An 11,896-nucleotide genomic window follows, 5' to 3' on the forward strand; every position below is an offset into this window, starting at 1 on the left:
GTCTGGTGCGCTCCAGCTGCTGTACTCCGGCGTCCCTGTAAAAGGCAGGACCCAACATGCAGGAGAGTCTTTACAGGGAGCAACCTCACAAACCTGAACAGATGGGGAGCGCTCCACGTCTTTTCCCTCTCCCTCAGTCCAGACAAGCTCCCAGAGAACTAAGGTGCTCCTGGGTCCTGCTGGGGCCTCCATGACCGTCTCGTTCCTGAACATTTCAGGAGTGATTGAGGTTATTCTTGGTGGATAACCTGCTACGTCTCAGGGCCCTGCTGGCCCTGGCTCCCTGGCACTTGGCCTGCCAGCATAGTCAGCTGAATACTGAGTGTGTCCCCAACACACAGGAAAGTTGGACTCTAGTAGGAGGCAACTGTCCCCTCACACCACCCCTAGATCATTGTGGTTGGCTTTTCTCGCTCCTATTTCAGTGTCTCTGAAAAACAAAAGCATTTTTCTTCATGATATCAGCACCTGACATCATGTGGGTATAGGATTTTACCCAACAGCAATGGCGTGTTGTATTGTCCTGACATCCTTTGGGTGTACTTTAGAACTCATGCTTTAGGTCATGTACTGTCACTTCCCGCTGAGGTGAAAGACGAATAGCAGGAGTGAGCTTTTCATCCAGGCCTACACAGGGAACCGCTCTGGTCTGGGTGGCAGCATGCTGATGAAGAGCTGTAGCCATGTGTAGCTGCGTGCTCCTTGGGCCTGTGCTTATACAGGTTCACGTTAAATGCACTTTCCTTGGTTTCCTAGACATAACACCTTTGGGAGAAATTTACACGATTAGCTCCTTTGGCAGGGTTTTTAGAAAACACCCCAGTCCTGTGACTTCATAGAGTCAGAGACCCCCTAGAAAAACAAAGTATTATTAGTCCTTGGCCTGGACCTTAGGCTTTCTCCCTCCCCTGCCCCCACTGGCCCTTTCTGAGGCTAGAAGCTAGAACCTTAGGAAAACATTATGCCGATTCCTATTTCAATGTTCTAGAGGGGAGCTGCATATCTGTCGTCAGAGGATGGACCTTCTCAACAAGCAGCAGGAGAGCTTGGCAGCCGAGATCGCCACAGAGAAAGAAGCCAACAACATGTAGGTCATCCTGTGGCCTACAAGGAGGTTGGGCAGCCAAGTGTGACCATGATGGCCAAGACACTGTCATACCTCAGAGGCTCATTCACTCATTCAACAAAGAATAGTGTTAGGTTCCAGCTGTGTTCAGGTAGTTAAGGGGCAAAGAACATCTCTCCACAAAGAAGAAATGTCAGTCTAGGAGCTGGCTCAATGGTGAAATACTTGCTACCCAAGAGTGAGAACCTGCATCTAACCCCAGCCCCCATGTGCAGAGCAGTGCAGAGCATACCAATAATCCCAACATAGGAGAAGTAGAGACAGGAGGGTCCAGAGGTCTGACTGGCTGGTGAGACTAGCAAGATCTGTGAGTTCCAGACTTGGTAACAGAGGCTGTCTCAAAAGAAAAAGGCAGAGAATGACCCAGGAAGACAACTGATGCTGGTGTCTCAGCACATGCATGTATACATGTGACTGCACATGCGTACACACACACACATGGACACACATGGGTGTGCATACACACAAAGGAAAGAAAAGAAATGCTAGTATAGGATGCTGCGATCGGGGAAGAGACAAGGCTGTGTCCATGAAGCTCGTGAAGTAGAAGTTGTAGCGTTGGTCACTGGTGGAAATGGCTTCTTTGTAGAGTGTTTGTGTCTGTTGACTTATTTACTTAGAGACAGACTCTAACTCTATAATCTATCCTATCCCCAAATTCACAGTCCCCTGCCTCACAACCCAAGCACTAGGCTCACAAGACTGAGCCACCTCACCTGGCTCATTGTGGGGTTAAAAACCCCATCTGATTCTGTGGATCAGCTGCTCAGTGTCCACAAATGATGAGTTGATGAGTTACGGGAAATGTGTCCACCAGCACTACACACATGCAGGAGCACTTCATCCATGACCCGTGCTCTCAGGCACTTCTCAGGGACAAGGCTTTTCGGCTTTCCCTCCAAACATGGTACTGCTGAGAGGAGGTCTCGGCTCACCCTGCATGAAGGCTTGCATCTGGTAGTGTGACTGGGCCTCAACAACAGTAGACAGTACACTAAGAGCTGTGTGCTAGGAAAGGAGGAACAGAGTGGAGACTCAGAGTAATTCTGAGGGAGTGCTTCAGGGAGTGTGCCAGTCCTTCCTGAACTCAAGGCCTGACAAGTAGGACTTTGGCTTCTAATTTCCTAAGAGAAAGTGAGAGGCCAATATCAGGGAGTACATGAGTGGAAATAAAAACAAAATCCGGGCTGGTGAGATGGCTCAGCGGGTAAGAGCACCCAACTGCTCTTCCAAAGGTGCAGAGTTCAAGTCCCAACAACCACATGATGGCTCACAACCATCCTTAACAAGATCTGACTCCCTCTTCTGGAGTGTCTCAAGACAGCTACAGTGTACTTACATATAATAAATAAATAAATCTTAAAAAAAAACAAAACAAAACAAAAAAAAACACCCAGCCAACCTCTGACCTCCACAGGCCCCAGATAAGGCCCTACCTTGGTCCTACTTGGCCAGCTGGAAGTGGGTGTAGGAAGCACCTTACTTGACAGCACAGGGCCTCACCTCTGGCCATCTGCTTCTGATGAACTTCCTCTGTTCTGATGCTGTTCTCCAGGGCTGCTATTGGCCGTCTCCAGGCTGCATCCAGACGCCTGCAAACAGAGCTAGAGAACGAGAAAGATCTGCAGTCCAAAATCACAGCCATGCTGAAGGACAGCGAGTAAGTTTGCAAGCCTGAAAGACAGGCTTTGTAAGTCAGCACCTGGCTAACTCACAGGACACAGACCTCAGAGCAGTTTGTGGGACAGTTCCTAATTTGAGTATAAAGGATAATTTGCTTTTCACTTTGTAGATGCTTAGGAATTAATTAAAAGGTGACATGTTAAAGCAGCTGAAAGGGAAACTTTTTATATTAAGTTTTTTTCAGTCTCCTCACTTTTGTTTATAATCTTAGTAACTAGAACAACAAATGTTCCATTTTCACAAGGAATGCCATGTGGCACATTGAGATCCAGAAGGGGCAATTTGAGGATGTCCGGAAGCACCATGAAGAAGAGGCAGAAGCTAGACAGAGGGGCCTTGAGGTACACTCAGCTCAGCAACTTCAAAGGGAAAAAGAAGCCATGGAGAAGTCAGAGAGGAACCGCCTGCTGAGGGCCCGGTAAGTGCCACCCAGACCTGGCCATAGCCAGTTCCTTTGTGTTCTACACCCAGTCTCTCTAGACCAGCTCACAGCTCCCTCTCTTTGCATCTGTGCCATGGGTACTGCAATGGCTCCATGTTAGGTGCCCACAGTCACCACTGACCCGCACCATCAGACTCTTCCTTCTGCATATTCCTTTATCCCTTCCAGCTGTGCTGTTCTCTGCCTCCATCACACATCTGGATACCCCTTTGCCTACACAAGCCTCAGAGAGCACTGAGTCCTACCTCTGCTTAACCACCAACCCCCAGGGACTTTAGGGCTACTGGATTCTGCGCTCTCAAGATAGAGAAGCCCTCTTAGCTGTTTATGCCACCATCCTTGCTGGTCTCTTCTGTCAGATTCCTGCCCAGCCTGGGTCAAACCCTGTTTTTGGTGACTTCCTCACACTGGAGCTCCCAGCTGCACTTTAATAACTGTGACAGGCAAGTATATGTGACACTTATTCCTGTTTCTGCTTGTGTCACTGCAGGAAATCTTTGCATACACAAAAGGAGCTGGGGCTGAAACATCAGAAGCTAGTGGAAGATGCCCAGAGAAATCACAGAATCGCAGTTAAGTTCCTGAAGGCCTCTCTGGGAAGGTGGGTTCTCACCTTAAATCTTTCTTCCGTCAATGCCCTTGGGGAATACAGGAATGTGGGTTCCTAGATTTCACTTTGAGGTCCTCTAATTAAGTCATTAACTAATTATCAGAAACAAATATATCTGCAGTTTTATTTTAAGAAGCTATTTGTACTTGCAAGAGGAGCATGAGACACAATGAAGCCCTAGAGTGTAGAGAACATCCCCAGCTACGGGTCTCACAGGCACAGCCCTGACGGGGAGCCTGTCCGTGCACCTTCACATTGTCAGTGTTTATTGTTTCCCTGGTAGAGGTAATCAGCACCTAAGGCTCCTATAGCTCTGTAATTGCCAGCAGTAACTGCATACATCCCTATTGAAAGTGCAAATTTTGTCAGGCATAGTGGCACACACCTTCAATTCCAGCACTCTGGAGGCAGAAGCAGGTTGATCTCTGAGTTTGGGACCAGCCTGGTCTACATAGCAAGTTCCAGAACATCTGGGGATGCATAGAGAAACCCAGACACAAAAGAGGCAAACAAAAGTAAAAAATAAATGAAATGCACATTACTGCAGAGTTCGTGAGCAAGAGCAGAAGGAAGAGATGGAGTCACGCAAGCACATGCAACGGCGCATGGATGCTGTGCTGGCCCTGAAGAACAACATCACTGCCAGTCGGGTAGGTGGAGCCTCACCTCTGGGCTACCTGGGCCCCAACACCAGCCTCCCCAGTACATCTAACCAACTGGCTACCTACCCCCTGGGTCTTGCTCAGCCTGAAGGCTTACCATGCCTCTACCACAGGCTTCCTACCTGGACTGCAAACTGGAACCATAATCCAGCAGAAAGAGAACAATTTAGGACTGTTCTGAGAAGGCCTCATCTCAGTGGAACAGTAGTCACAGGGCCCAGGGCAGTGTGAGGGCCAGCACTAGGGCTCAGACTTGGGTTAGGGAAGAGTGGGCCACATCATGAAGATTCAGGGCATGATAACCAATAGGAGAGGGCCAACATGCACACAGCTGCACAGAGTCAACATGCTCACCGCTGCACAGAGTCAACATGCTCACCACTGCACAGAATTCTAGACCCAGGGGGCGGGCCCAGGGCTGTGTGTTAGGTGAGAAACACATGAAAAATTATGGGTGTTGAACTGCCTACTTTGGGACCCACATGCTTCAGCATTGATTTAAAGACATCCATTCAAAGAAAATATCTGAATATGAGAATGTGCAAGTTGTGTGTGTATCATATGTTGATACTGTGACTTTAGAGTTCCCTATTTCCAGGAAACACTAAAAAAGTTCCAAGCATGGGGCCAAACCAGGGCAGATTTGGCTAAGCAGAAGGCCCTTACAGAGAAAGAAGTGATCCTAGCCCAAGGCGGAGATGCCTTCAAGTACCTTTTCCATCAACGCAGGCACCAGGAACTAGAAGCCCAGAAGCGGTGAGACACCTGTCTGGGAAGTGGGCACAGAGAGAGCCGAAAGGCTCAGCACACATCTCCTGATAATAACAAAGCTCATTCCTCCGCAGACTTTTCCTGGAAGGCTGATGTGGGTTGTGGGAGAGGACTGCAGCATCCTATTCCCAACTCCCAAGAAAAGTCTCCAGGGAGTTCTGCCACTTGGGGGCTTTATGTGGAGGCCCTTAGTGGGGATAGGACACATCTTTCCTCATTTCTCTTGGCTTCCTGAACTCCTGTGACCACCTCCACCCTGGGGGATGCCTGGGGCTCATTTCTCACAAATCACCCTTCTGCTTCATTCTTTGGTCTCCCCCCCAGGCTTGGTCCCACAGAGATTCCAAAGGGGCCTGCCTCACATCTGGACTTTTCCACCTTGCACATACCAACTTCTTGGTGTCTCTGCCTAAAGCTATCTCATTACGAACGGCCAAGCCCTTTCTCCCAAGTCCCTGTTCCCTGCTGGTCACTGCGTAGGACCTGCTTGGATATTGCCTGCTAGCTTTCTTGCTACAGGGCGTCCTCCTCTTCATAGTGTCTCACAAACATGCAGCTCTCTCTCTCTCTCTCTCTCTCTCTCTCTCTCTCTCTCTCNCTCTCTCTCTCTCTCTCTCTCTCTCTCTCTCTCTCTCCCTCTTCCTCTCTTTCTCCCTCTCCCTCTCCCCCCCCCAATGGCCACCAGAGTTTTGATGTGTCCTGTCAGTCTGCTCATGTGTGCTTGGTATATATCATTTGCCTGAGTGGTGCCCCCCAGGAGATGGCTATAAAACAATCTGAGACTGAGTGAGAGTTTGCCACACCCTCATGTTGCCCTGCCTTTTGTATCACCAAGGACTCCTCAGCAGCCAGTCTAGAAACTAGGGTGGGGAGGCTCGTGAGGGCCAGGGTTTGCTGTAGAGACTTGTAGACTGGGCTAAGTAAGACACTTCAAAACTAGACAGATCAAATGTAGAGCTGGACAGGGCAGGGAGGGTTAAGGTGAAGTGAGAGTTGAAGTCACACCTCCAGCCACCTTGCCCTTATGAAGTTTGTCTGTTGTAGCGTCCATGGAGCTTGGAGCTTGCCCAAAACATGGTGTCCTTACACCAGATCCCTCCTAGACTGGACCTTAGCTCTTGGCTTCCTGGAGAGCTAAGAGTACCATACACAACCCTAGTAGCCACTGAGCACCCAGCGCCAGCTCTTATCTGAGAAGCACCTCCTACAGGGCTTTTGAAGAGGAGCAGAAACTCCGGAAGCAGGAGATTGTAAGTCGGATTTTGAAAGAGGAAGCTGAGGAAGAACAAAGGAAAAGGAGACAGCATCCGCCCTCTAAGCCCATAAACCGCCGGACTCTGAGAGACAAGACCTGGAAGTACATCTCTGACTTTTGCGAAGGGAAGAAGAGTGTGCTGAGCAGCCATCAGGTAAGTAGGAAGCTGCCTTTTCAAGCGGAGGTCAGGCTCCTGACACTGCAGGTGGGAGGGCCGAGGGTTCAGCCGGGAAGAGGAGGCTGGCCCCTGGCTCCAGGGCCATGGCCCTGTGAGGCCCACCAGGGTCCTCTTCTCCCTCATGTAAGTTCCTCACATTGGCCAACCGTACTACTGCAGCCCTACAGAGCTGCCTGTCTGTGAGACAGGGGAAAGTCCCTCTTCTATCCCTGCATACAATGTGGAGACAGCCTCATGTGGAAGGGTGTGTGTAGCCAGTCCATTCCCATGGTATCACACCACTGCCAGGTGTTCCTAGTGTCTCCCTGAAGCTTAATATTGTGCTCATTCACACTGAAGGCCTGATCTGAAATGTTGCCTACAGAGTCAACATCCCAAGCTGGGGGGTTGTTTCTTTCTTTCCTCTCCTTGAGGGAATGGTGTAAGGACATTGGCTGTCCCGTAACCCAGTGCCCTGCACCCTACATGAACCCGGTGGTTGGGCTACCTGGTCTCCGGCCTCTGGAGCACTTTCCTTTGTGTTTCAGTGACGCACCACAGGCTGCCTTCTGTTTCTCATTTCTCTGGGCCAGGTGGGGCCTCTACCTCCCCTCCCAGCCACTTCCACCGTGGGGCCCATCAGTCCTTTGCAAATGTCCTCCCTTGGGAGCACATTGTACATACTTTCTGCAACCTCTGTTCTGACCGGCCTTCCCTGTTTCTAATGTTCCTGCCCCACAGCTTTAATCTATTCTACTGGGAACACATCCCAGGGTTCACAGAGAGCACCTTACCTCCAGGAGGGAAGGCCCTGGTTTCCCGGAGCAGTCAAACAAGTCCTGACTCCCCCCAACCCCCACTGCTCCAACAAAGCCAGGACAGTCATCCTTTCTGAGTTTTCACAGGCCTTCCTGGGGTTGGTGTGCCATCCCTCAAGAAGAGTCAGCACATTGAGCATGTCTGCAGGAACAGTAGAGAAAATCGCAAGCATCTGCAACTCACACTATTCTCCCATGAACAAGACTTTGCAGTGGTCTCTGCTGAACACTATAGAAAGGAAGGCATTTGGTAATCCAGAGACATGTGTGTTGTGTTTTAAATGAAAAAGTTACACGGATTTATGAGTCTACAGTTGTCTCTGTAAAGAAAAAAAAAAAAAAACTGAAAGAACCATGTGAGGTTGTCAGGCCAAGCCTCCAGCAGGCGTTCACGGTGGTGGTGGTGGGGCTTGTTCCTACCATCAGGCTCCACACTCGCCGGCCTGCGATGAGTGTGGCACACTGTCCTGCTCAGCTGCACACAGCACACGGTCCATTCTGTAATGCGTGTGTCTTACTGCATTGCCCTTCTGCTGGCAGGACTGTGAGCTGCAGTTATACCCCAAGGCTGTGCGTGTAATAAACGCCATTTCCTGTGAGTCTGTTCAGGTGGACCTGGGAAGCGTCAGTACAGAGGACGAGGTACTGGCTGAACCAGACATCCCAGGGCTTTGGGACAAAGAGTCATGCCAGTCATACCAGGTAACAGCTTTCCTCCGTCAGGTCCTCGGCAGGGGTGTCACCCTGAGCCACACTGAGATTCCAGATTCCCAGATGTAATTGCCCACCTTCATGCCCCATTCTGTACCTGCCACTGCTTCCTCCAAACTCTAGGTCCTTCTCCCCTTTCCATAATCTGTGTCAGGCGGTGGTGGCGCATGCCTCCAATAGAGGCAGCAGCAGGCAAATCTCTGAGTTCAAGGCCAACCTGGTCTACAGAGTGAGTTCTAGTACACAGAGAAACCCTGTCTCAAAAAACCAAGACAGACAGACAGACAGAGGCAGAGAGACAGAGACAGAGAGACGGAGCTGGGATGTGCATGATGATCCCACGCTCCTAGACTCTTCTCCCTGGGGCGTGGGTTCAGCCGCGTACTGCTGCACATAGCCCGCAGCAACAGAGGTGCTGGAAGGGTCCCAAGATGGGCTTGGATCGATTGCTCTGCTTACTACTGAGAAAACACTTCTTTCTAAAAAGTATTTTATTTTTACTGTGCATGTACCCACAGGCACTCTGAGACCAGAGGTGTCAGATATCTTGTAGCTAGATCACAGGTAGTTTTAAGCTGCCAGATATAGGTGCTAGGAATCAAACTAGGGTTTTCTGGAAGAGCAGTTATGCAGTTTTAACTGCTGAGCCATCTCTCTGGTCCAAGAAAACTTATTTCTATAAAAAAATCCATGAGTTCAAACTTGCTTTAATGGCCCTTTTCAAGAAACACACCTCACAGAGAACACTGGTTCTCTGGATTACAGTTTACAAAAGGTGCAGGCTTATATACAGCCCCATCCCTAAGCAGAATCCGCTCAACTTCTGTAAACATTAGTTAGCATCACTACCAGAGCAAAGAGATTTGATTCTCCTGCTTCTAGGGAAGAAGTGAAGAAGGCGGGCTGGGTTAGCCATTCTGTTTAAATTCAGCAGAAAGGCGGTGGGCCTAGGCAGGCACCAGACACTCTTTACCCTGGAGAATCAGGGAGAAATCCAACCAGTGGATGTCCAGGGTCTTCAGGCAGACTTCACACAGATGTCAAAATGAAAAATTTAGGCCCATCTAGGATTACACTTTTTTCACTTGCTAACATTAGTTACTGAGGTTGCCTGATTTGCACTAACATTGCCATTCAAGAAAACTGTGTCCTGCAGAATTCCCCAAAAGTCTTCCTTTGCCCTGACTCAATAATCTAGAACAGTAGCTTCTGCTGTTCCTGCTCAGAGAGTCTTACATATTTCTGCTTTCCTTCCTTTGGCCTTTCTCTCTCTCTGTCTCTTCCTCTCTATGTCTCTTTCTCTGTCTCTCCCCCTCTGTGTGTGTCTCTCTCTGTCTTTGTCACTGTATCTCTGTTCATCTCTGTCTCTGCCACTCTCTGCTTCTCTGTGTCTCTCTGACTCTGCGTGTCTCTCTGTCTGTGTCTCCCTCTGTTTTTGTTTCTGTCTCTGTCTTTCTGTGTGTGTCTCTGTCTCTGTTTCTGTCTCTGCCTCTCTTTGCCTGTGTCTTTCTCACTCTGTGTCTCTCTGTGTCTTTTTGTGTATGTCTCTGTTTATCTCTGTTTCTGTCTCTGTCTCTCTGCCTCTGTGTGTGTCTCTCTGTCTCTGTCTCTCTCACGCTGGGGTCCCTCAGAGCAGTCTCCTGGGCCCAAGCTCTCCTTCTTTGCCAGGTTAGGTACTGCACTTTGTTCACTATGGGGCTTTGAACAAACATGGACCTCTGTCTGTTTGAACTCAAGGTGCCCAAGGAGGGCATGGAACGAAAACCTGTGGGTGGAAGTAAGATGGAAAAGGACATCCTGGCGAGGACAATGGAGAAGCTGCGCAGTGGGGTGGTTCAAAAGCAGGTGGTATCAGGTCGGGAGTTCATGGGCCGCCCATTCAACAGCAAGCCTGAGGTCATCCACTTCAAGGTGAGCCTTGAGGGGTGGACAGCAAAGCAAGCCTGTTGTCACTCTCCTGCCTCTGATGCTTCCTGTTTCCACCATGGGAAACCCAGAAAAGTCTTTAGCTTTGGGGCTGGTGTGCAGGGCTGGGTTTACAGTAGGAGGCACAGGAAGCACCTGGGCACTCTGCAATAGGGGCCTAGACTTCTGAGAAGGAAAATAACAGGGTAATTACCTGTAAATTCCACCTTCTCATGAGGCGCCCCAAGGACCCAGCACCCACCACCAGCTAGCTAGTATTAGCGTTTACAGAAGGGCAGACTAATACATGCAGCCGGTGCTTCCGTCCTCTCTCCCACCCAACCAGTCCCCCATAAAACTCATATCCTGCTGAGGAGAAAGTTCTCATGAGGTAGGCCCTTCCCTGTCCTCCTCAGACCTCAAGGTGGGCATCATGACCCAAGGGAAACTTTTTCTACCTCAGGGTCCTTAACCTCTCCTGTGTCAGCACCAGGGTAGACCCCTCTTCCCATGACCATTTCTTGAATCTTTCTGGGGGGCTGCCCTCTCTATCTCTGCAGGACTTTGATGTTGGCAAAGTGTACAAGAAGAAAATCACGTTGATCAATGCTACATACACAATCAACTATTGCAAGCTGGTGGGTGTGGAGGAGAACCTGAAGGACTTCATCCATATTGAGTAAGTCTTTCAGAGTCTGGGCATGAGACCATGGGCCAGCTTGCCTTAAAGAACTGGAGAGGTCACAAAGACCAGCCCAGTTCCCCTGAACACATGACCAAACTTTCAGATAGGCTGCCTAAGTCTTCTAACACCTTCACTGTGTGTGTGTTTGGCTGTGAAGGGTTCCCCGTTGGCAGCTGGAATGCTCTCTCACTATGAAGATTTCAAGACCGCTTTTCTGAACCATAATTTACTTTTTCTTTTTGTGCTAGTGTTTCAATTTTCTTCTTCTTCTCAGACTCTTCTAGTGAACATACTGTCATTTCTTTGCTGGCTTTTAGGTGTGTGTTTTGTGGTTCCCTTTGATGCTTGATGCTTCTCTATCCCACACCACCCCTCCTACCTTGCAACATTTTCAACACTCTGTTTTGTTGCTCAGCATCTGACCTTCATCTTTCTTTTCTATTTTCCATTTTTTTTTCTGTTCGTTGTTTTTGAAACAGGGTCTTGCTTTGTAGCTGACCTGTATTCATCAAGTAGTCCAGGCTGCTCTCAAACCTTCAATCCTCCTGCCTCAGTTCCCAAATAGCTGACACTACAGTTGTGTTTCACTGTATCCAGATTATAGGCAGGTCAGTTCATAGCTCAGGCCACCCAACCGCTACATCTGTTACTGTGTGTGGTACGCAATTTCTAAAATGGGGGACTCCTCTGTTCAGGGTGGAAAAATTATTTTATTTGCCTGAGGTATTCGTCATCTCAGAGGCTTACAGCCTCCATCTGCTAACCTAGGCCTAGTCCTGGGAGCGTCTAGCCTCGGTGCAGTCTTATCTAGGCCTAGAATGTTTTTGGCCTAATACTTAGAGCTGAATAAGCTCACCCTTTCTAGCTCTTTCTGAACTCTGGATAGCTGGTCAGCTCTGCTGTTGTGGCTCAAACTCCCTCTGCACTGACTGATTCAAACTGGCTTCTCTCAGCATCTGACTGAGTTGCTCTGCTTGACCTCATACTAACTTTGGCAATGTGTCCTTATCTTCTGGCTCTGGCAAGTTCTCTCTCTCTCTCTCTCTCTCTCTCTCTCTCTCTCTCTCTCTC

At 49.3% G+C, this 11,896-nt stretch overlaps 1 protein-coding gene across 1 annotated transcript in view; it reads left to right on the forward strand.

Moving 5' to 3' along the window:
- Cfap74 (cilia and flagella associated protein 74) overlaps positions 1-11,896 on the forward strand; it is a 61,627-nt gene that overhangs the window by 14,691 nt on the left and 35,040 nt on the right. Inside the window, exons 3-13 of the mRNA XM_029540404.1 lie at positions 138-201; positions 989-1,087; positions 2,682-2,786; positions 3,054-3,227; positions 3,742-3,852; positions 4,409-4,511; positions 5,122-5,279; positions 6,505-6,703; positions 8,065-8,226; positions 9,973-10,146; positions 10,701-10,819. Of these exons, the coding sequence (XP_029396264.1) occupies positions 138-201; positions 989-1,087; positions 2,682-2,786; positions 3,054-3,227; positions 3,742-3,852; positions 4,409-4,511; positions 5,122-5,279; positions 6,505-6,703; positions 8,065-8,226; positions 9,973-10,146; positions 10,701-10,819 (1,468 nt within the window). The remainder of the gene's footprint in view (positions 1-137; positions 202-988; positions 1,088-2,681; positions 2,787-3,053; positions 3,228-3,741; positions 3,853-4,408; positions 4,512-5,121; positions 5,280-6,504; positions 6,704-8,064; positions 8,227-9,972; positions 10,147-10,700; positions 10,820-11,896) is intronic.

This window comes from Mus pahari, chromosome 6 (genome assembly GCF_900095145.1).
Source record: "Mus pahari chromosome 6, PAHARI_EIJ_v1.1, whole genome shotgun sequence".
Classification (NCBI taxonomy): Eukaryota; Metazoa; Chordata; class Mammalia; order Rodentia; family Muridae; genus Mus; species Mus pahari.